At 40.4% G+C, this 24,786-nt stretch overlaps 1 protein-coding gene and 2 long non-coding RNA genes across 8 annotated transcripts; 2 read left to right on the top strand and 1 right to left on the bottom strand.

Annotated features, from left to right (window-relative positions):
- Positions 1-351: 351 nt before the first annotated feature.
- LOC140463421 (uncharacterized) lies at positions 352-16,026 on the bottom strand. 6 transcript variants are annotated; one of them, XR_011954676.1, is made up of 4 exons: positions 15,561-16,025; positions 8,237-8,370; positions 2,523-3,604; positions 352-1,615 (listed from the first exon to the last, which is right to left on the bottom strand). It is a non-coding gene; the product is annotated as an uncharacterized lncRNA (long non-coding RNA). The 6 variants fall into 6 exon arrangements; XR_011954672.1 differs by lacking the exons at positions 352-1,615; positions 2,523-3,604 and adding an exon at positions 3,632-4,071 and having other exon boundaries at positions 4,436-8,370; positions 15,561-16,026; XR_011954675.1 differs by lacking the exons at positions 352-1,615; positions 2,523-3,604 and adding an exon at positions 3,632-4,661 and having other exon boundaries at positions 5,068-8,370; positions 15,561-16,026.
- Positions 16,027-16,118: 92 nt separating this feature from the next.
- On the top strand, positions 16,119-21,743 carry emx2 (empty spiracles homeobox 2). Its single transcript, XM_072557331.1, has 3 exons — positions 16,119-16,913; positions 18,169-18,353; positions 20,512-21,743. The coding sequence occupies exons 1-3, from the start codon at positions 16,526-16,528 to the stop codon at positions 20,677-20,679; spliced, it is 741 nt and encodes a 246-aa protein (XP_072413432.1). The 5' UTR covers positions 16,119-16,525; the 3' UTR covers positions 20,680-21,743.
- A 709-nt stretch (positions 21,744-22,452) lies between these two features.
- Positions 22,453-23,722, top strand: LOC140463712 (uncharacterized). The gene is made up of 3 exons (XR_011954750.1): positions 22,453-22,570; positions 23,057-23,108; positions 23,437-23,722. It is a non-coding gene; the product is annotated as an uncharacterized lncRNA (long non-coding RNA).
- The last annotated feature ends 1,064 nt before the right edge of the window (positions 23,723-24,786 follow it).

The following is a 24,786-nucleotide window of genomic DNA, read 5'->3' as shown; positions in this document are numbered from 1 at the left end:
GGCAATTTCGCATGGCCAATTTACCTAACCTGCACATCTTTGGATTGTGAGAGGAAACCGGATCACCCAGAGGAAACCCACCCAGAAGGAAACCCACCCAGACACGGGGAGAATGTGCAAACTTCACACAGACAGTCGCCCGAGGCTGGAATCGAACCCGGATTCCCTGGCGCTGTGAGGCAGCATAGCTAACCACCGTCCCACCCAAAGAAAGAGTTATATATCCATTGTACATGGATATATAGAGTTACATATGTCTTGTACCATCGAATAGACAAACAAATTCTTACCCTTGCAAATAATTTCAGAAAGATTGCTAAAGCAAAGTGTTTCTTTCCTGGGTGACTAAGATTTAGTTTACATGAATCTTTTTATTTGCAGTTTGTTGAACTTGAAACACAAAAAAAATCTTACACGCACATAATTTTAGAAAGATTGCTAAAAAGTTTTTTTTTCTGGGCGACTAAGATTTCGTTTAGAAGAAATCGGGCATTTTATTTGTAGCTCCTTGAACTTTACGATTGCGATGCGTACGTTTGTGAAGTCGCCAGGAGTCAAAGTTAGCTTGAGCTGGTGCGGGCCCATTACCAGCGAACTGCTGGACCTCAGGAATGGAGTGAGCCTGGGAACGGAAGCATTTCAAGCGGACTGTATGCGAGTTATTCTGTGAAGACCAGGAAGGACTGGTTGCAGCCGGGACGGGCGGCAAGCAGTGACGATGCTGCACAGAGCTATGCGCCCGCCCTGCTTTGTAACTTCGGTGCAGAGCCTCTGCAGCAAGGAGCAATGGTTTTCGCAGCGCACTCAGCCAGAAGTACAAGGAACACGGGAGAGAAGATGACTGTCCGACAAAACCAAGAGAGCAGCTGAAATTTGCACCGCCGCGAGTTGTCGTCGGAACTTGACGTGAAAGTATCTCAAATCCTCCAACGCCCTGACGCTGTCCGCTTTATTTTGCCTCAAAGGCGTTTACTACTGGCTTAAAATTAGCTCGGACAATAGTTGATAAGACAATAAAGCGAGCGTGAAGATTCGAAAAGAAAGTTAAATGATGATCATACAATGCACCTATCTGAAGTTGTGTTCTTGCACAAAAGCACCATTTGAGAATTTCCCCCATCTTGCTGAATGGTTTGTTCATCCACTTTCCACGTGGGATACAAACTGTGTGTGATGCGTTTGAAGGCAGGGTATTCTCCAGACTAAATAATTTACCAAAGTGGTTCCGAGTTGTCACGAATCTGAATTAGAAGAGATTTGGGAATCTGTGTGTGGTTTGTTTTGTTGCAGTTTGTTGATTTTAAGAAGGAGACATGATCCCTGCAATGTAGAAATCGCACGGCAAATAAAAATCCCGAGTGTTGGTTTTAAATAAAAGTTTTGGGTTGTTAATATTTCATACTCTGGGTTTCATTGAGGATAACATTGCCAATGCCAGACGCCGAATAGTTTAATACAAAGATTTATTTTAATGGCGACATTACTTTGTTTTTACTGTTCAACAAATTCTTCCAGATATCTGCGTCATTTTTCAAAGCAAAAATCGTCTGTTGCGAGTTCTCTCAGGTTAGAGCTGACTAGAGCTGTCATCGTTTTGATGGTGAACTCGTACATGCTGTTAAGGAATCACAAGCAGTGTCCGCTTTAAGTTGGCGAGGAACACACTTCCACACTCTCACTGACACTCAGAGCACTGCACATTCACTTGCTGGGACGTATCTATCTGCTCCTTCTCAAACATCCTCACACGCTCACTCAATGCACTCACATCTCAAGTCCACACTAAGCAGAACTCGTGTGGCGTAAATTGGGAGGTTAAAATCAGAACCGCGTCTGTTTTAGGGCGTTGTGCATTGCTCCTGAGTCCGGATTCAGATTAGATTAGATTCCCTACAGTGTGGAAACAGGCCCTTCGGCCCAACCAGTCCAAACCGACCTTCAGAAGAGTAATTCACCCTGTCCCATTTCCCTTCGACTAATGCACCTGACACTATGAGCAATTTAGCATGGCCAATTCACCTGGCCGGCACATCTTTGGACTGTGGGAGGAAACAGGAGCACCCGGAGGAAATCCATGCAGACACGGGGAGAATGTGCAAACTCCACACAGAAACCTGAGGCTGGAATCGAACCGCAGTCCCTGGTGCTGTGAGGTAGCAGTGCTAATCACTGAGCCACCATTAGGACAGTGAATAGAGTGAGTGTCAATCACTGTTACAGCTGTACTGTGAATGTTCTACTCTCATTCCTTTAAATCCCAGGTGCATTCAGCCAAGTTCCCTCTGACTGGCTGATATACTTTATAACCCATCTCCCTACATGCATGCTGCAGTTCAGACATACACACAGACTCGTCAACATTTACCTCGACATGATGTTTCACATACAAAGCCATTCACAGCATTATTTTCACAATCTTAGATACATACAATGGCACACTTTCCTCCCTTTTATACTGGAATATAAGGGGTGCATTTCTCAATCAGAAGCACTACAATTGTTCCGATTGAAGTCTTACTTACCAGTGGAAGGATACGGTTTGGTGAGAGGTTTCCAATATATAGTACCATTGTCTGTGTATTGAAATGAGAGATCACAAAAACCCGTCCGGAATTCTAGCCAAACAGCAATTACATGCCTGATAACGTGGAACGCCCAGTTGGATGGTCGATCGATGAGATATGCCAAGCGCCAGCCATAAAGTTGTTGCAAACATTTCCCGAAAGCCTTATTATAGTGTCTCTATTTTAGAAAAAGACAGCATAAAACTGAGCGCCTTGGAGTGCCAGGTAACTAAGAGTTTTCGGAAGTCACCTTCCAGTGCTTCTCTAGTCCAGGCCTGGGAAGGAAATTGGTGGAGATGGGTTGGGAATCGGCAGCAGGGTCTGGGGTAACTGTGGAGTGCAGAGAGCCCACGCACTCCCAGTAAAACGCCCCGGGGACTACACCACATCTAAACACCAAGCACTGCGTAAGGATGCTCTGGGGGGGGGGAAAAAAACTGACCTTTCACAGAGAACGAACACGCTGAGGGTCGGTTTGTCAACGTTAAAGATGGTACATATCGTCACATTGTCCTACATTTGCGAGGAAAGAGATATTTGATGTGAATATATAGGATACTCCCGTTTGAAATGGCAGAGTTACTGCAGATTGAATGTTAAATGAAGCACAGAAGGGTCAGAGGAAACACAATTAACAGGAAGTGTAGCCATGGAGTAGAAGGAACACAGCTCTTGTTGCGCTGCCTCTCCAAACACGGCAAGGAGGACTTAGCACACATGGTAATGATTACAATACATGTAAAAAGTGGAGAGGGTTATATGCGAGTGACACAAAACAGATTGTGTAAAGTAAAACCTGATTAATTGTAGGCAAAGAAATGAAAATATTAAGCAGATTACACACATGGCTCAACTCTGAAGGAACGAGATAAATGCAGTCAAGGATTTAATATAAACAATTTGAACCAGTGGTGGGTAGATTGTAGAGCAGTCCGCTTCCCTCGCGGTTTAGTAGCTTGCAGATCGTTCCGGCTCGATGTAGTCCTCCTTGCTACCGCCAACTAATTTCACTCTGCAGTGAAGTTTGTACAAAAGCGACACTGTACAAGACAGATAACAAAGGTCGGTCAGTGTCAATGATGTTTATTGACATCAAATGGCAAAGACTGATACACACACATCAGCAGGTACAATTCGATTCCTGCGATAATCCGGTGGAAACTGGCACTTTAATTATAGACCTCAGTGCAATACATCAGAACACAACCACCACAGATTTAAAAAAACATAGACATGTCTTTATTCATCTGCACACACCAGAACCGGCTGCATTGACATCCTGAAAGTTGCCGAGGGGGTCGGAGTGGGATCAGGAAGGAATTTGATGCCAGTGAAGTTGTTGGCGTAGGATAGAGATAACATACCAGGCTCTGAGCAAAGTAGAATGAAATGGGCATAGAATTAATCTCTGAGGGTTGAAGAGTATATTTTCTGGCTTGGCATTGTGACGATTTCCCATATATTTCTGCAGCTTTCAGCCACGTGAGCTGGATATGGCGAACCAAATCTACATTGGATTGCGGCAAAAGAAAAGCCATAAAGTGTCACTGTAGTTATTGTTCCGCTTGACAATATAAAATACAAAGCAGACTGTGTGTTAATAGGAAACATCAAGGTTACATAAACACTGTCTTTAGCGACAGACTAAGCAATCTGCCTCACTTTCTACTTGACCAGGCGACAGCCCCGTGTCAAGTTGTAAAGTTGCTCATTGCTGTTGGGTGATGATTAGTCGCGGGGAAAGTCCCAGCATTCAGCTCCTGCATCCCCAGGATACCGCATTCTAATATGTTAGTTATCCAATTATGTTAGATATAAACCCGGCGCTATCAGTTGAGTTACAACTACTATTTAATTTCGGAACCATCTACCTGTCATTTTGCCGATAGTAAAAAATAGTGAATTATCTTGTAAGTTGACAGGCCAGAAATTGGTGGAGGTCTGGCTGAACTATAACATTGTCCAAGGGCTGGAATGAGACTGGTCGGAGGACAGAGTTCAATTTCGCCCGGGATAACAAGTCACTTATACATCCAAAGTCCGGCGCCTTTTGGCGGCAAGGTGTTGCTGTCGCTCAAGGTCCCTTCAGCTCACACACTATGACCGAAAAAAATGACGATTATCTAGGAACTAAATGGTATGCAATACTGTACTGCAGTCTGTACATTATTAAAACCATAAAAGAATTAATTTCAACAACGCTTAACAAATGCTGTAACGATCTGGACATTTATTTTATTGTTAATGTGAAATATTCAGCTCCCCCCTATTATTGCTGGAACCGCCTGAGCTAGCTATATAATCATTTCAAGTTGTTGTATAGATTTCAATGTTAATCTGTTGGCATAAGTATTAGTTTAAAACAGAAAATTGCTTTAAAATTCATGACCATGCATGTATCATTTTACAGAATATCTTATTTAACTACAATCCAAGTCGTCCCCGTATATGTTTCTCGGCAAGATACATGCGTGAGCATGAGCAGAGCAGAAATGGGACTCACTAATTAACGATGAACGAAGACATTTTTCGTCTAAAACGCAGACTGCAGGAATTTTCTAAGAATTCTGAAAAATGTAGTTGGTAATGTCGATTGGTTAAATCAGACTACAACGCTACACGGAAGGATCCACGTACATAACAACAGGAGAGTCACACAGAAATCCTTCTTTGTATATAAACATAAATCTGAGAGAAGCCGAAAACCTCACAAATAAAATCACGAATGTCAGAAATTTACTAAGACAACTGCATACATACTTTTTCACACAGTTACAAAAGGGCATCCTCATGGACCTTACACACTTGGTCACAAACGTTAGACAGACTCACGAAAAAAGATCGCTCACACTGACCTATTATCCTATAACGTTCACGGACAGTTGACAACTAAATGCACGCATTTAATTCACACTCAAGTCAGTCACTGCAAACACGGACAGTGTTCTGCAGATCTGACACAAAGCCAATAATCAGTTGCTTCATCGGGAATAACATGTGTCTTTCCCCAACACACTTTGCCCTCAGTACATTTTATGAACTTTCTGGCGCATTTGCTATTTATTATTTGTATCTTCCAAATGTGCTGTGTTTCTCTGCATATTTCCGAGGTCTTGCAGTTCGATTAAATTGATTGAAAGCTTAACGGCGGCCTTCCCATCTAATCACTACTATCCTACCTGAGTAGAAATGGGGCCATATTATGTCCAAATAAGCATGCCACCATGCTTATAGTCTTGAAGAGTCTTGAAGATGCAGCATGTGTAACTGAGGTCTCTAAAAGTTACAAATTGATAAAAAATCTCATTCTATAAGTATAACTCCAGGAACTACATACAACCAGCAACAAACCGAGCCAGTAGAAATGTTTCTTCCTGTCTGTGAGCATGTGCAACTTTAAGGCCTCGTCGACCTGGTCTTTAGGTTAAACTTAAAATATTAAAGTTTCCATAGTAAGGACAAAGAGAGCTGACGGGAAGGAATTGTACAAAAGGTGAGCCAAATTAATCAATGTCTTAAATTATGCAAAAATTGTTACATTTTCAATTATTCCGAATACTTCGGCAGCGACTCCTACATTAGGTTAAAGCCGGGTTTATTAGCATTTATACAACTTGAATATTTTCACCAGTAAAGGTTGAACGATATTTGCAGCTTGTATTTAAATAAAATACCCCTTCACAGAAATATTGTGAAGCAGGATCTGAAATCGATCCATGGACCAAATTCTTGGTTCATGAGGCAGATTTTAAGGAACCTCTTCAAGGAAGAAGATGAATTAGCGGGTCACAGAGCAACGTGAAGGGGTACTGTGTTCAGCTCACTTTGTTGAACTATTCTGAGAGATGGTCAAATAGCAGGCCATGAGCATAACACCTTAAATAAGATGTCCAGGTGTCAACACACCCATACTTTTAATTTCTACTGATAACAAAATTATTGTTTCTTCTGCTTATGGCTGAACAGTCTAGCAACATGTTAACGGTTGCTGTAACCATTATGTCATTCTGTAAAAGATTGAAATAAGATTCATGTAACAATCTGGGTTTCATTCTTAACTGGGCTCGAAGTTGGCTTATCAATCAGTTCAAGGGTAATTGGGGATGGGCAATAACCCATGATGGGCAATTACCCATGATGCTTTATTCTCATATGTCCTGAAAGAATAAAGCATCATGGGTAGGGGCATCTGGACTGTTTTGGCTACTCCATTAGGGCAAAGTCTTTGCAATGTGCTAATACAGGGAAAGGGTCGCCAAAGTTTTTGTACAATGGAAAACTTTGCGGATATAATTAGCTCTTCAAATAATAGACACATGGAATAAGTCTAAAAACTATTTACCCAAATTCTATGGGAAAATGTAGCAATAGAAACGTTCCACCAAAGATACACAAAGCAACATGTTTAGGTTTTATTTTCCCCTATTCTGCTCATTCTGTCAGTGGAAAGGATGGGTCGGGTGGGAGTGGTGGTAGGACTGGAATTTTACTTTGAGACGGCTCATACACTTCTCATTCTGTCAGCGTTTCTATGTAATTCACATCAACACCTAAACACAGTGCTTAGAAGGCAATTGTGTCATTGTAAGTTAGGATGTCATAAATCTCTGGAAAATGGTATGTGAACCCTAGGGCATCTCAACAGGTTACTTTCAGTGCGCCCAAAATGATTTGTAGAAATCTTTTTCCAGACGTGTAGTGGGTGTACTGACAATCTAAAGAAACATTGATACTTATACCGGATGAATCAGTTCCACGTACTAAATACCCTACAGCTGCAAGAACAATATGTAATCTGCTGGAAGTAGGAATTGTTAGTTCTGCAAAGGAAAAACTGGACAGATAGCATTGCTGAAGCTAAGCTAAAAGAATAGGGAGCTAGCTCTACATTCTTAGATCAGGTAGCAATGTTCAAACTTTATTAATTAGCTGCATAGCGCTGGAGAATGTGTTGAGGGCGTGGAACGCAACTACACGAATACAAAATAACTTTGCAAGTTACATTTTAAAGCTGGGAGATCTAGATTTAGACCAGTTGAAATGTGATCACAACAAGGCTGAACTAGTATTGATATAAATGAGTGCATGCAGGTTTGGCGTTTTAATTAAATTACCCCCTCTCTCAGAATGTCAGTTCCATCAAGAAATGACACCAAGAGCAATGTGCAATATAAGGCCACCTAATTGGAAATCCGGAGTAATTATTAATCTACTCAAAAAGCGCTAGATTTTGTTTTTTTGTAAATCGAGGCAATTACTTTCTAAAGAAGAGGATCACACGTCTCCTGTAGAACTCTGAATCTCCCATTACTTGTTGCACCATTGAGCTCAAATTACAGGTATTATCCAGGAGAGTGCAAGAAGTGAAAATGTTTGGCCTTGCCTGCAAATCGAAACCAAAGCTGAGACGGTGTTAAATATTTATGTTTAAAATGATGCTAAACAATGCCAGCTCTTCAGGTTTAACATGTTGCAAAACGACTCTTCAAGAAATAAACTGTTACCTTTAGCTTAACTCAACCTATCGTTCGATCTTCTGAAACTAAAAAGACCCTCTCAATATCTCGACCAAACAAGTCCTAAATTGTTGCCATGAATTGTGGCCAAATAAACAGTTCACCTTAAAAATATTATCATACAGGCCGACTTCAAAAAGAGCATGCATCCGCTACCTGATCATATGAGTTCCTTGTTGCATGAGGAAGGCATTGCAATGCTGTACTGCAAATAGGCACGACAGTGAGCTCACTCCAACGCCTCTGCATTGCCTTGGTGAAGCCATAATCTATCGGCTTTCCGCACATTTCTGTTTGAGATAGGGGCAAAATTACGATTTTTAAAAACAATTTCGCGCTTCTGTTAAGGAAATGAATCGTAATCACAGGCCCATGCCCATATACACACACTCTTAGCAAAATCTGATACAAAAGTTTACATGAAAAAGTACAGGACCCCTGGATCTGGAAATAAATCAAAGGCCCAGCGTCGAATTTGGTCGAGTACAGAAATGATTCGGGAAAGACATTGTCCCACTAAAAAAATGCAATTGAATAAATTTTCCGAACGAGGCTTAAACTGAGATACGCCGCAGAAATAGGATTTGTTGAAATGAACAAGCAAGTTTATAATAATGGGATCAACTCCAAATATCCAGACATGAACACCGTTAATCGTTTACAGAGCTGAATGAGTTTATCGCGTTTTAAATAATTTTAGACGCCGATGAGCTTGCTACTGACTTCTGACGCTATTTCGAACTAAAGTGAATGTACACTTAATCCCACAACATGCATGCAGAATGTCATTTGATATAATATGAAGCACCTATGTTTCTGCAAGATTTCAACATCACATTGTAAAGGGGAGATTCCTCCAATATGTGTGATTAACCATGTGTCATGTTTGATTCAATCGCAGCCTTACGGTATGTTTTATACTGCACTGTTAATTGTTGTAAAGACCGATTAGGTGACATCTATTTCGTTTTTGGAGCACTGAGAGGGCAGTAGGAATGGTGGGAATACAAGCTGCTCGGGCTGGGTATAAGAAGGCGATTTTAAACATGAGGTTGCCTTATCCACTCCCCCCACCCCTAGTCAGGGGCAGACAGCGGGGTGGGGGAAAGTTTCATTCACAGAAATGAAGCTTCTGTGAAACTGGCTCAAAACTTTAACACCGAACCCCTGATCGCGACTCTTCAACTTATGTGCCGGGCTATTTGTTTACAAGGTGATGAAATGAACGCGACCTGAAACTTGTCCTTGCATGTTTTGTTCAATATTTGGGATTTAAAACTACCTGTCCCCTTTCTGCCGACCCTACAGGTGGTTCACACATACTTTGACTAATATTGGGACAGATCTTGTTGTCAATCCCAGCACATCCATGCACGCGCACACACAGACACCGCTTTTGCAAAGTGCCGTCACATTTGGCGTCCACACGCAATGTAATCTGTGGATTTTTGATGCTATTCCCGTCGCCTGCACTTCCTTTGGAACTAATGGAAACGTTTGGAGCTAACGGGTCGCCTGCTACTGAATTTCCGCAAGTAGGCATTCACAGATCAGAACGCTAAGTGAAAAGGTTTCGTCTGAACTTTTCGCGATCATGCAAATGAATATTGCTGCCTGGTAAACATTAATTTAGAACATTACCGTACTTACGTCTCTGTTATGGAAATGATTAGACGCTTACATCTCTTAATGGAATGGGTCAATAAATTGGTTTTAGCTTGTAATTTAAAAGTTTTATTTAGCACGTCAGGGATACGTTGTAATCAAAAGCATAAGCTGGCATGCGCTGTTTTTGCACTCAGCACCTGCAAAACACTGAATTCTCAGTCAAGGCGCTTTAAGAAAGTGGATTATTTTTAACGAATTGGACATTTAAAAGACTGTTTTCTTTAAGTTGTACTACAACACGCTAATTAGATTGGTTCATAAATTGTTCTGAATTCATGTAATATACAAGTCTGGACCATTTAATGAACGCAGGGTTTGATTACATATTCGTGATAAATCTTACTTTTTGTTTAAAAAGAAAAAAAAAATCTGATCCAAGTTCAAATTGAATTCGTTGGCTTCAACACGGGGTCCTGGCTTGTAACAACCTGTGTACAATGATTTTGGACAGATTAACAAGCAATTAATTACATAAAGATCAGGTTGACGGAGCTGAAGCCTGTAAGAATTCTCGATGTGTATAACTCCCCAAAAATAACCACGACTCACAACACTTTGGATTTGGGTCATATTTGAGTTCAGATCAAACCTACAAGACGAATAAAGGAAAAATTCCACCACCCCTCAACTCCACCCTCACCACCACAGCACCCCGCCAAAAAAAAAGTCCACAACGTGATTGACAAAATGATTAAAATAGCAAAGAAAAAACTTTGTTCTACCTTGGTGACCATGCATTTACTGGAGTAAAAACGACAGCGGGATAAATGTTGAACTTAATAAATAACAGTATGTTGAATGTACGCACACATGATCATTTATTTTGGTGCATCAATACTTGTGCTTAAAGATGTATTCGTCATTTGTGAATCTCTGATACGCTAACTATTGAATGCACAAGACTAATAATTTCTAATGTGGCCTTATAGAATAAACCACTGAGTGGCGCTACACGCAAATGTATTAAATAATGAAGCCCAGCAACACCGTACAGAAGAAACCATCGTCGTTATTTTAACCATGCACTGAAAAATGCATCTCTTTTCTACAATAGATCTGCTGCTTAAAATGTGATAAAATTTGCAGTTATCAGGCCTTTAAAATAAAGTCCGGCTTGAAACTGTGGTTTCTTCACCAAAAATCATTAACAAAGATCTTCTCTTATCACATGGATTTACATCAGTGGCAGCAGGGAATGCGATACACTTATATTCCTGAAAAAAATGGATACAATCAATGGCTACATTTTCAATTGTCTATCAAACTTAACGAAGGATTGTAACACTGAAGTGTTTTGACTCTAATGCCAACAATAGAAAGTATAACTTGGGTTGCTAGAATTTTGTGAAAAAAAATACTCATTGTTAACACTTCTTTGGAAAAATTATTTTGCCAGGGTTTCATCCCTTTTGAAAAACTGTTTTCTTGCATTCTCTTCCTAGGGACATAAAGGGGCTCTTTTAATTCACGTACTCTTTTCATATTCCATGGATAAATTTATTATACAGAAGATAATGTAGTCAGATAGACACTGAAACTGCTAAATATCCTCATTCTTATAAGGGCAACACGATGACACAAACGTTTTAGCCCACTTCGTTTCCATATTATCAGCATTAGAATAACTTGAGTTTAAGCGCTTAATTTACCCTTTCTTTGTTTTAACCTCTGTTTTCAACATAATTTTCAAATTAGAGTAATAAGATCCATTATGTTATACATTTTTCTGTTTTAGAAAGTAAGCCGTGAGGCCATGCTAATAATTTTTAAAGGTTCTGAATAAATCTTCAGTTGTGTAGAGGTGAAAAAGGCGAGTTCATCTCTTTATGCAATGGTATGACTGGGAATCAATGAATGTGACATCGATGTGTAACCCACAGAAGAGAAAAAAATAATCTATCGGTAAAACAAAACATGAGATAGGACACTTAAAATTGTGTTCAACTAATAGAGTGTTAAAACTGTACATTTTGCTAAAATATGTTTTATTTTGTATTTTAAAAGACATTTAGCTGATTCCTGTATTTATACATTCTTTGGCAAATTGATTGATAATCTGATGTTTGGGGATATATCGACATGCATGAAGAGAAAGAGTTCACCGTATCACTGTATCATCTATTGTCGTACATTAGTATACAAATGGTCTAATTGGCGTAACTATGCTCCCAGTCGACCTTGCACAGTTTAGTTGTGAGCGATTCATCCGGCTTCATCTGATATTTTGAAGTGTCTGCCCGATTTAACATTGGATGCGAATTGAGCTTCTCACAAATAAGGTCCCCTCTATCTTATCAGTAAAGTCCCACTTTTATTCAAGAGCACGTCACAAACTCATAAAGTATGACACGTGTTGCATTTTGAAAAGGATTAGAGTTTGGTTTCATGAATTAAACATTCATTGATTGCAGAGTAACGAGCCTGAGCGTTTCCTACTGCACACTAAAATCCATTTGTCATTATTTAGTGCTCATATACCTCATTAAGTGGTACGTTTAGGCATCTAATTGTACCCCGATAGCCACTAATTTGCTCTTTATTACAATAAACCTTGTATGTGACTTTTATTTTCCTATTGCCCGGCACGGCGAGGCCTCACTGTAAAATACAGGCAAACTTTCGAAGATACAGTTTGAATTGGAGCAAGGAAAATATTTCCCTTTATTAACAAAACTCGTTTGTCCCTTGGTGGGAAAAAGATTGATTCGCTTAACGATTACCTTCTCAGTAATTTCAAGCTGATGGCAATTTGAAAGAATTAAGAACATAAAATATTATCGGCGCCTTCAAATGAATTTGTACCGGTGATTTATGAGAACAACAATCAAACTCTTGACTGAGGTCACGATGAACACTTTATTAGCTCACTTCTTTGACTATAATTTTAAAATAATGTCATTAATATCTCTGCAAAACTATTGAGGTTGTACAATCACTTTGGAATCTTTATAAACCTACTGCGTAAAATAAATAAGTTGCTTAGCAAAGGTTCTATTCCTGAATTGACTCGAGGTCACGGTCACTTTTCATTAGACAATGGGCAAAGAAGCTGACCTGAAAGATAGGAGTATGCAATAGACAATTACGCAGTTGATACTGTATTTTCCAAATATTCGGGTTAGTGGTCTTTAACTCCAACGTAAACGCAACGTTAAATCCAATATTCGGCGAAGAAGGTGTTGGTCAGGTGGGGATGGGAGGGTAGGACTTACAGGACAGTCAATAATCAAAGTTGGTCGGGCCATTCTATGTACTCGTTTCTTTTGTTCTTAATCCCTCGTTGCGCGTTTGTGTGATTTCACCTGATTCTCCACAACATTTTTAAAAGTACCCTTCATGGAGCAATTAAAAAAAGAATATACTATCGACGCAATCTTAAACATATTCACATGCAATTTGAATGTGGAAAATATTTTGATTTATTAAACACGCAAACAAGTACAGTTAAGTACTGACAATGTCAACATGCTTTTCCATTAATGCCTCCCATCTTTGAATACACCATCCTCTTCCGCTAAACAAATTCTACTTGTTTAAATGGTTGTCTATGTGTTGGTTAAGGATTAAAAATCCACTTCTATTCTGCCAAAAGGTTTATAGTTAACATTGAACTAAAAGCACAGACATAACGTTGAACCGTGAGGAACCACAGCACGTCCGATGCGTAAATGTGTTTTTTTTTTCTTAATTGCGCTAAAATTTGATTTTTATTTGCCTGAATCATTATCAGTTTCATAACGTAGGGTCATTTTGATGATCTTTTTTTGAAAATAAAGTTGAACTAATAGTATGTCGGCATGTCCAGTGTTTCCGGGACACCAAACTACTAATTAAAGTTCTTGCCTATTTCAACCTTTATGGAAAATACAAAATTTAATTTCATAGAAAGTTACAATAAAACTGGGAAGCTTTGGAAGTGTAATTATCTAATAAACCTGTGTTGTAAACGTTTAAAAATAATTATAAATGCATTTATTCCTATATCTGCCAAAATCTAACAGCTTGAATCAATGGGAACTTGCATGTACCGTACAGAACGCAACATGCACATCTTCCAAATCTGCTGCTGATTTTTATTGATAGCATTGCTATTTGGTAATAACCATTTAAATAACATTTTTCTCTGATTTGTAGATGCAAGCATTGCTTGTAAAACGCGATAGCGAGCGAGCAGTGTTTCCTTGTGCATTTGAATCATTTTCAGCTTGGACTCCTGATTCTGATATTTTTATAAAATGTAACACTGATTGTGTGATAGACGGAAGAATGCTCACATAACTATCTTACACAGCACGCAGAACATAACCTGTCGTTTGTTTCTGAATATGTACCTAACTTGATTTGCGTTATATTCAGAACATATTACGCGATGTAGTAGTCAGAAAAGAAATTACTACCCAGGCTATTGATGCTGAATTTTAATTCGAATCATGACCGAAATCATGAAAACACATGAATAATTAAAAGCGATTCATTGTGACCTATATTAGGGGAAAAAATAAAATTTATTTTCCCCTAGCGCTCAAGCCTCACAAAGCTATAAAGTTGAAGTTGTTTATTTGAGAACTGCCGCTTCGCTGTGGGATTAGTATGAAACTGAATGGGTTCATAATACCCTAGAACTTCAAACCAAGCTCCATCATGGGTCTAGAACATTCTTTGATGTCGACCCGGTCACTCTTACCAAACATAAAGTAATAACTAGAGTTCTGACCCTTAAAATAAGAGAAATATTTTTCTGACTGAGATGAAATTGAAAGATAAGATTAACCGAGTCTCTGTCTCAAATAATTTTCAATCATTTAACAATGTCTTCCATTGTGCCAATGTTAAAAGGGTCATTCATTGAAATTGCGGGCATCGCGCGCGCAGATCAAACCTTCAATATTTGTCAGGAGTTAGCTGTTGTGGTGATTTTGCTATATGCCCAACAGAGAGGAGAACAATCTTTATTTTTCTGTGAAGTCTATGTTGCCCGTTCTTTAATAACACCGGGCAAATAAAAAGGAGCTTTGCTCTCTCCCAAGATGGAAACATCATCACGTTAAAACATCTGAGCTTCCAAAGACTCACGCGGCTTTGCCGTTATTGAATTTATTCTGATATCAGTAACAAAACGGAATAATGTTCTTGACGTCATTGTTATTTTGATAATAATAAAAGAGCGCGATATTTAAAACGACAAGAGGTTTAATTGCCACAGCTTGAGGAACAGCTCGAGCTGTTGTGTTATGGCAATAATTAAAAATGAACGACAATGGATTACAGTAAAAGGCGCAATCGAACACCTCCGCCCTCACCTTCAAACTGCTGTCTGCCACAGTTCAAAAACATACAGAGAAACGGGACGGCGCAGCAATGCTCAGCCGTTTACATATATACCTCAATGAAACATGTACGTGTGGGCAACACTTACAATCCCAAAATTTAAATGACACCTTTTAGTGAAACAACTGGGGTTAACCAATTGGTGGGAAGGCTTTGTAGAGCTGGAGGGGCTCCCTGCACCTAGAACATACAACCTCCTCAAATATAATGGGAAGGATAGAGTAAACTGACTGATTAACAAGGCGCTTCAATATTTAATCTCCTGACCTTAATGAATGCGGGAAATACCTGTTTACGGGACTCTCAGGAGTGGAATGCAATTAAATGCGGAAGAATGAGACATGCTGGGCTCTTAATTCTTTGTGTTGACTTAATACAGCCCGAATTATTAACATGCAGCAAAGAGAAAGGAGCATTAACGCACTCAGGAATCATGCAGATTGCGCAGAGTCGATATAATTATCTAATTGTATAATTCCCCTACCTGACCAATAGAAATGTAGAGGATTCAGTCCGAACAAGGTCCCTGGACACGAGGCGGTAACCAAAACAAGGAGCCATCCCGAAACTCCGGGAGACTGCGCTCTCTTCATCTGAAGGAGATTTAGTATTTTGTTGTTTTAAGAATCATTTGTAAAGCCACCTTCTTATCCGTTTTACTGTTCTATATTGTGCGCTGCGGTGGAAATTTAGGGAAGCGTTACAACGTGAGCCGGAGGAAATTCAGTGCACACTCTGAAAGCCGCGCCTACAGCAGCTTCCCCTCCACAAATGTTTGTCGTTCCTGTATTTTAAGAAAAGGTATTTACTTATCGGATGCTTTGTCACATTGCGTTCGGGCTTTTGTATGTGTGTGTGTGTTGCAAGTACCGAATAGCCGAGCAGTTTTTTTTCCGCTCTGCGAGATGGGTTGTTGAGCCATGACTGGTTGCCGAGGGTTTTGTTTTTATTTCGGGGGCGGGGGGGTGGGGGGGTTGTTGTGGGGGTGGGGAGGGGGTGGGGGATGGTGGCTGAGCGGTCGGGGTTTGGGCTGGTGCTTTGATCCATTCCGTATGGGAGTAGTCCGCCTCTCCGGGTTTAAACAGCAATTGACGCACTTTAAGAATCTTCCCTCAACCTCAAGGCGAGTAATAGCGACCAATCATCGAGCCATTACAGGGCTTCAGTGGAAGCTGTTTATGTGATATCAGCACTAATTAGCCCATGAACTAACAAGTCGTTTGCACAACTTTTCAGGCGTGTGATAAAGTGACCGCATAGATGGATTGTCTCTGGACTATGTGGACACATCGCGACTAAAAGTGTACTCGGACCAACTTTTAATGTACTCTCTCTTCAATCTGAGCATTTATACTTCTTTTTGGGGAGGGGGGAAGTATCGCACAACCGCCCTCTTTTCTCTCTCTCTCTCTCTCTCTCCCGCACTGAGGATATACTGACTGGCAAGTCATGTTCCAGCCAACACCTAAACGGTGTTTCACCATTGAATCTCTGGTAGCCAAGGATAGTCCATTGCCTGCGTCGAGAGCCGAGGAACCTATAAGGCCAGCCGCCCTCAGCTATGCAAACTCTAGCTCAGTGAATCCATTCCTGAACGGCTTTCATACCGGCGGCCGGGCCATCTACTCCAACCCGGATCTAGTGTTCGCCGATGCGGTCTCTCACCAAACCAACACAGCGATGCCTGTTCACCCGGTCCCTCCACACGCTTTAACTGGTCACCCACTGCAATCTTCTCATTCTCCACATCCCCTGTTCACATCGCAACAAAGAGATCCTTCGAGTTTCTATCCATGGCTAATACACAGGTACAGATATCTGGGACACAGGTTTCAAGGTACGTCTGTCTTTTAAAAAAAATGCACTGATTTCTTTTTTTTCTCTCTCTCTCTCTTTCTCTAAATTTTGTTATTCGTTTTCGACTCATTTCCAACACGTCGCTATTTCATACAAGTCGCCGAGGCCGATCTTGTAGAGAGTAACGCGTGGATCGCCTTTTGACTTTTCGCGTGCTGAAGTAACTGGGGAAAGTTGAAAGCTGGAGTTTGTGGACGGGCCTGTTCTGTAGAGCTTGAGCCGAGCAGGCTGCAATATTCGCGGACACGGTGCCTTGTGTCTCCCGGTTCCTCAAAAGCAGCGAGTCGCCACGGGCAGCGAGAACCCAGGCGGAGGTTGAACTTGCTGGGGTTTTTTTTTGGGGGGGGGTGTGGATGGGATGGGGGGTTGAGGAACGGGGTGGGGGATAACGTGCTGGGTCTGGACACACCTCACCCTCTGAATTCGGCTCCGGGGCACATTCAAAGCGACTCAAGAGCCGGTATTTTGTTAGAAGTTTTCTTTTCTGGGTCATTTGTTTCTATAGAAGGGGCCAGGCTTCCAGGAATGGAGTTTGCACGGAGTTTAATTCAAGGAAATGTCTGAATTCCACAAGACAGGCTCTTCCTTGAGATCTTGCATTTTTTTTATTCTGTGAAACTACCTGGGCATGGAATGGAATTATTTAAAAAAACACACACACATTGCACTCATTTATTCGGTTAAATGGACTGAAACGCGTGGATATGAATTATTTTCGTGTCTGTTTAGTCGTCAGACGAGCCTGTGCTTTTGCACTTTTTCGTGATTAGCATTTTTTTTTAAAATTATTTGAGTAAATTCATTAATTTCAATGGTTCGTGACGGGCGAATATGGTTTACTCTTCGTAAATCGATTAAGATGGCATTTTTATTAACAAGTGTAGTTCATAAAATAGTGTTTGTTCTCTGCTGTTGAGTTGAGCTGTAACGGCCTACACACTTCGGCTCTGCACTGAAATGCGACTAAACAGCTCGGATGAACCATATTCGTTCAGATCTCACGAGCAATGTTGCGCTCGATTGATTCATTTTAATGTAACTGAAATATATCACTTTAAGCGAATTAGCTGAAACCAAATTGATATTAAATGCTTGCCTGTCGGAGAGCTACACAGCGGCTTGAATAACTTCAGCACAAAATGTTTTTTTTATTGGTGAATAGAGATTAATTTTAACAGTAACAAAGTGATGGATTTGGTCCTGCTTCCTAAATTATTTTCTTGTGTCAATCTCAGGCAACGAGACGAGCCCGGAGAGTTTTTTATTGCACAATGCACTGGCCAGAAAGCCCAAACGCATCCGAACGGCCTTCTCCCCGTCTCAGCTGCTGAGGTTGGAGCACGCTTTTGAGAAAAATCACTATGTGGTGGGGGCCGAGCGGAAACAACTGGCCCACAGTCTCAGTCTCACAGAAACTCAGGTGAGAGCGCGAACCATTCGCTGGGGGTTGTTTGTCCTCTGTTTATCAATGATCCGTCAAATAACTGCAGCTTGGCTGAAATGGAGGCTTCAAAAAGCCTTTCTTTTTGTAACATTCGCTTTGACTGGATATTGTCAGCAAGTCCCCGCGCAATTTGATACTTTAGTAGCAGGCTGTTGTAAAATACGGTATTTTAAAAATACTCACAACTACATCAAGAAGGATTATTTTTCATAAAGTAAATGTCCACCGGGAAGGAACTGGTCAATTAGTCAACGTTGTCTATTTCTTTGATGGTTTTGAATTGTCTTTATATGCATCTTAGGGTTGATCAAAACAATCAGATGAAATTACACGAGTTTACACATTAATCGCATGCAATTACCGTACAGAGCTCGGGAATAATTTACAATCGATCAGCGCCACTCGTCCCGGCGCTGGGAAGTGATTGTATTCTTAAGGGCTTTGTACTTTGAGCTTGTTAGGTGGGAATGATGTTGGGGATTTTCAGTGCAGCCATTCAAGAGAAGGGAGACTCAGAGAAGCGCCGATGACATCTGACTTTCCGCGGCCCCTTGGATATTTGTTTCAGTTCATGTCTGTGAGGCAAGTTGCTAGCGTCAACGAAATCATAACAATTCAATAACAATCATAACAACAATTCAGGAGTGGAGTGGGCGCAGGTAAAAAAAAGTGAAAGCGGCTGGGATAGGAAACAGCGCGCAGCCAGGCTCACAGTCTGTGGACAAGCGTCGCTTTGAGGCTTTGTGTTTTTCAAAACCGTATCGGGCAAAACATTGTGGGAGAACAAATGCCTCGCCGTCTTCATTTGCCTGTCGAACAAGGGAGCGGTCAGGCTTAATTTCCTAGTTAATGTGGTTTTTAAGGTGCCTTTGTGTGATCGCGAATCGATGCTGACTGGGGTCTTTTGTCCTGGTGCCGCGCATGGCCTGAGCAAAGGCATCTCTTTGGAAAACCAGTAGCATCCCCCTCAATTAGGAGAGAGAGAGAACAGGTTCATTTTCATTCGCTGACTAATGGGGGTAAAATTACAAGACCAGTGTATGTTTTATATGAAGGCGGACTCAAATGTCGGCATGTTGTTTTCTCTATTTATCTACAAACTTTACTTCATTTTACTGTTAATAAAATAGAACGGCATTTGTGCGGGCAATTAGAATTATTTCTCCCTACGTGTTTTTTCAGTCATTGGCCATCTGTTTCTGTGTGGAATGTATTGATTTGGATTTTACTTCTGAAGCGTTCTGAGGTTTGCACCAAAGCCCAGACTAAGCAGTTTCAAAGAGGAAACATCAGTTTGGAAAGTTGACATGTTTGAAAAGTTCAATGCGGAGATCAGCGCGCGGGTCCCTCTGTCACTTGTTCCTAACTAGACAGTTCAGGTATCCCAGTCACTCCATTGGGAAAACGCGTTTCATTTATGGATTTAAAAAGTACATTTCGGCTTTATGATCGTCCTTAATCGGTGACTGCTTCTGCCAAAAAAAAATAGCGAGATTGTTCTGTGAACATAGAAAGGTGAACGAATGGAGATTGGGGGAAGAGACTGGGATCAAGGTTGGGAGGTCAGGAGAGAACATTTGGGGCCGAGGGGGATATATATGCAACTTCATTGGAAGAATGTTGTACTTTTAGGCTTTTATATTTCAGACTGTTGTATTTCTAAATCTAATCGTGTCCCTCTGATCTCCTCGTTATTAAATAATGTCTTGTGCAGATTAACCCTACACATCATTTTAGTAGTTTGCATAGAAATAACTTGCACGTATGTTTGCTCTCGTTGCATTTTTAGTGTTTTTATTTATGATATTATTATAATTCGGCACACTAGTTAATAATATTAAGTTATAATTTTAGTTTATTATTTAGCTGATCTATAATATAATATTAAACGCGTTGCAGACTCCTTAGAAGGATTCATGATCCAAGTAGGAAACACCCCCAGCAAACAGCCCGTCAAATGCCAAATAAATCAGTAACAATTGCGCTAAACAAATGTTTTGTTGTAAATCAGAGCGAAATTTTCGTCGCTTTACTGACACATGCCGCTCTATAAAATGCCTGCACCGCTAATACCGGAAAGCGAGGAAGTCTGCTGGCTACTGTCGAATTCATTGAACCTTTGGTATTTTTTCAGGTAAAAGTTTGGTTTCAGAACAGAAGGACGAAATTTAAACGACAGAAACTGGAGGAGGAAGGGACAGATGCCCAGCAGAAGAAAAAGGGGACCCACCACGTCAATAGGTGGAGGCTGGCGACCAAACAGGCGAGTCCGGAGGAGATCGATGTCACCTCGGACGATTAGGACTGAAATATTCGTGTCAAACTATAGTGTTAACTTTCAAGCAGCACAGTTGCTGATGTAGAGAGGAAAAAAAAAGGGGGAAACGAACACTTCAACCAAATGCAATTCCTGTGACGAGGCAGCTGGGGTAAGAAGAGGTCCGAGAGGTGGCACTGCGCTCACCGTGAACTGTCCAGAGACAGCAATCAATCAACTCTGGGGCAAGATGACTGACAAGCGAACTTGTTCATGTTGTATGCAGTCCGCTTTCATCCGTACTTCCAATCCAATTCCGGACTTTTTTTTTGCACTTCCGAATTTAAATATTAAAAAAAAACTGAATGGGAAAACCAAAATCCACACCTGTTTCAGAAACTTGAATTGCATGTGAGCCGCTCGTGAAAAGATGGATTATTATTCAAACAAAAAGCGGGACTTATTTTTTTATTTTTTTTCTTATTTGCTTTGAGAGAAGTTCTGTCAGCTGTGTGCTTCTTTTTACAGAAAAAAATTGCTGTTTTAAAAAAAAACTCCTGTTAAATAATACAGTCGACGTGATTGTAATACTGCTTTATGAAGTAGAAGTGCTGCGTTCTTAGTGTTCTACAAAACCAATAAAGAAAGTTAGACATCATGTTTTCTTTTAAGAAAAGAATCGTTTTGACCACGATTTCGGTCCTTTATTTAAAACAAGAACTTTTTTTATGAAAAATAAACGTTTAAAGAGTATTCCGCATTTTCCTTCCGCATCAATCTGAAGCGAAAACAACATTTTGGTGAGGTGGCATTTTGTTTGGCGGAACTTGTTCGCAAATTGCCACCAAAAAGGACTGTCGGCGAAAGAAAGAGAGTAGCAGTAGCCATCTCTGGACGGTTAGGGTTCAAGAAGGCACTGAGCTTCTTAAATCCGTGTTTATAGCGACACTAAAATTAAAGATGTTTCTGTAATGTCTTCTATCGAATGTAGATACTTGTGTTTGTTGAGTTTGTTGCAATTCTAACACATGATACTTCCAAGAAGTATGTCAATGTCATTTTTGTCAATAAAGGTTTATCCATTTGCTGCTCAGAGTTATCAAAGGCAATCAGATATGTATGAATTTCTTTTACCCCAAAAAACGGTTATTAATCACTATATCTCTTAATATTTTTTCCACCGGATTTTTAAAGAACAAATCGACCGGTTTGAAGATATTGAGCTAGTTAACCCTTAGAATGCTGGATGTTTTTGTAACGTTGCAGAAGAACGCAAACCTTCGCTTAAGAACAGTTGACGTCTAATTGTCAGGATGTGTAAATGTGTTAAATGTTATATTAAGAAGTGATGCAGAGTAGTTATTTATCATTTTTGTCTATTTGCGTATTTTTAAAAAGAAAAGTGGAATTGTGTTTCCAACCGACGTTACGCCTGTCTCCCATAATCAAACTCTTCCATCGTTACCTGCATTTTGAGGGGGGAGGGGATGCAGTGTGCGTGTGAAGGAAATCCAAATCTTTGTTGTTTGGTATTTTATTTGCCATGGTATTGTTTTGTTTTTGTATCTCACATACAAAGCAGAAACGGAAAAGACGCACAAACTAAAATCACTTCGCTGGTGTCTGACATGTTCACCTCACAAAACGATATCGATTTTTTTTATTATTTTAATTGAAATCGTAATTAAAACTGTAGCATTTGAACTGTTTGTAACCAGCTCTTGACTACAAAACGGGTTTCTGAGCCAGGCAATGTTTTTCATGGTTCATTTACTTTTCATCCTGATAGACTGCATTAATCAGTTTTATTTCCATTGACAGAAACCTCGTCTGCTCTGTACAGCTACAAAGAGTCCTGAAATCTTTTGTGAAAGTGCAAATCAGTTTCAGCAATTATCATACCAGGAATATGAGGAAAGCGGAGGCAGCGCCAATGGTTCGTTTAATCTCTTAATCCGTGAATAGAGGGAATAGTTTGACATAACTCAGGACAATCTCACCAGTCGTCATACTGTGATACGGTGCAGTTACAAAGTACAGCAAAAATAACTGCTTTGTTTTAACCCGCGATTTTTTTTAAAAAACTGCACAATTAATTGCTGTGCACACGCGTCCTCTCAATGCAGAAACAACGTTTGGAGAAACCGAGAGCGATACAGGACCCTGAGTATCGAGGGGATTTTAATAAAATACAATCATGGCGCAGACTGATATATATGGAACCAGATTTGTTTTACATTATGGGCAACAAGCCAAGTTTAACGGCGTTTGCAAGTTTATTGATATGTATAGGTCCTTCCTTTCCCCCCGTCTGTTGCCGGCCGCTTGTTTTACCTTGTTCGGGGATCACAGCAATTTCAGAAATAGTTGCTCACGATTCGCTTTTCACATTTTGATTTTTTTTCTCTCTGTTAAATTTTAGGCCGGTGCTACGGCGTATTCTATGGCTGGGGCATTTGATTAACAATATGCAAGTGAGTCCATAGTCCTTGATTATAAAGCTTTGCACTTAAGAACAGCGTGGCCAGTTTCCTAAATGGTTTCCCATCTGGATCGGGGGGTGGGTGGGGGGTTGGGGGGGAGGCTTCGTCTTGCGCTATACATATACTTAGCAGGAAGAACTTAAAGCGTCCTGCGCACTAACAGCAATAAATCTTTTGAGAATACCATTAGCTTTGAAAAACCTAAAAGCTTTATTACAAACCGATCTTTGAAAATAGGGGATTAGGAGGCTGAAAAGGTTCCACAATACTTAGAAGAAAAGGTTTCATGCTAATGAGGTTAATGCCCTTTGTATCGCAGGACTACACAACTTCATTACTCACTATCTCAGCGTACACCAAGCGGCGCTGACGACCCTGCTACCGCTGAATACACATGAGCTTTCCCTGACCGGCTAAAGAAGGATTTTATACCAGGTCTGTTCAAACTAGATAATTATATCTTTTCAAGTCGGAATTAAGATAAATAACTGGAGGAAAAGGCGGCTCGCCTTGATCCCTTGAACCAAATTCGGCGCACTTTTTCTAAGCATCAGACAGTGACAGGACAGTTAATTCAGTAAAGTTCCTGTATCTTGTCCCGCTGATTCCATTTACTCGTTTTCTCGATGGCAAAAAAAAAGCTGTGTGCTAATTATGCTGCAAATTTTGCTGTTGTTTAATTATACCATTCTACATATAAATTTCTTGAATAAAGTATCCGCTTTCATCATTTCCAAGCTCCGAATGTCATTGCATAGAAAAAACTCACAATAATAAAAGCCCGTAATTCTTAATCCCCGGTGGCACTGTTTATTGTGTGTTGCTGTGTTAAAATCATCTCCTATTGTGGAGACATAGGATTAATATTGCCATTAAAATATCAAAGTGATAGGGTCTGGTTAATAGCGCGGGATTATCTAGAATGGTAATGATAGTTAGGGGTGGGGGTGAGGTGTGAGGGACACAAGGTTGGGTTTGAACCACATTTTATTTGATTCTGACCTGCCGTCATTGCGGATAGCTCTCCTCTGCAGCAATGTACCTGCTCCCAGACTGGGGATCCAGAGCGGTTTCTTTCCTGCAGGATAATAGCAAAGGTGCTCCAATGTTGCCATAGTCAGTGTATTGCGGGATATCTAAAATTACTTGTGTACACCTGTAGATAGATTCCATCGGCCATCATATCGAGATCGGCTGAGCCCTTCATTAAGATAATATTATTGATTTAGAGCGACTTGCAGTTCACCGTGTTTTGTACATTGCTGGTAAAAATATTAATTGTCACGCTGCTAAAACAAAAGTCACTGGCAAGAGTGATGGCCCCGGTTAAAAGTTATATTGGCGAATTTCATCCACCTATATGTGAATTGAGATAGAATAGCGTTTATGTGCTCTTTTCGATTAAAAAAAGATTTATGATTCTATTTTCAATTTCCTGTCACTCCCTCTTCTCGTTTCCTTTGTTAATTTTATTCAAGCGTCTCAGACTTAATTTATATCGGTACCACACAGTAAAGCTTTACGGAAATTAGCAACGTGATTGCAAACAAAATCAACTCATTGTGAAACTTGTCCGTGAAGAGTTGCTCATTAGAAAGTCATTTCCCTGATATACGGGCGTCAGTTTGATGTCCCTTCTGCCTTCAGTCAGAAACCCAAACCTTACTCA

The sequence above is a fragment of the Chiloscyllium punctatum genome, chromosome 38, assembly GCF_047496795.1.
Source record: "Chiloscyllium punctatum isolate Juve2018m chromosome 38, sChiPun1.3, whole genome shotgun sequence".
Taxonomy (NCBI): Eukaryota; Metazoa; Chordata; class Chondrichthyes; order Orectolobiformes; family Hemiscylliidae; genus Chiloscyllium; species Chiloscyllium punctatum.
Note: the sequence above shows the minus strand (reverse complement) of the source record. Positions and strands in the feature narration are given on the sequence as shown.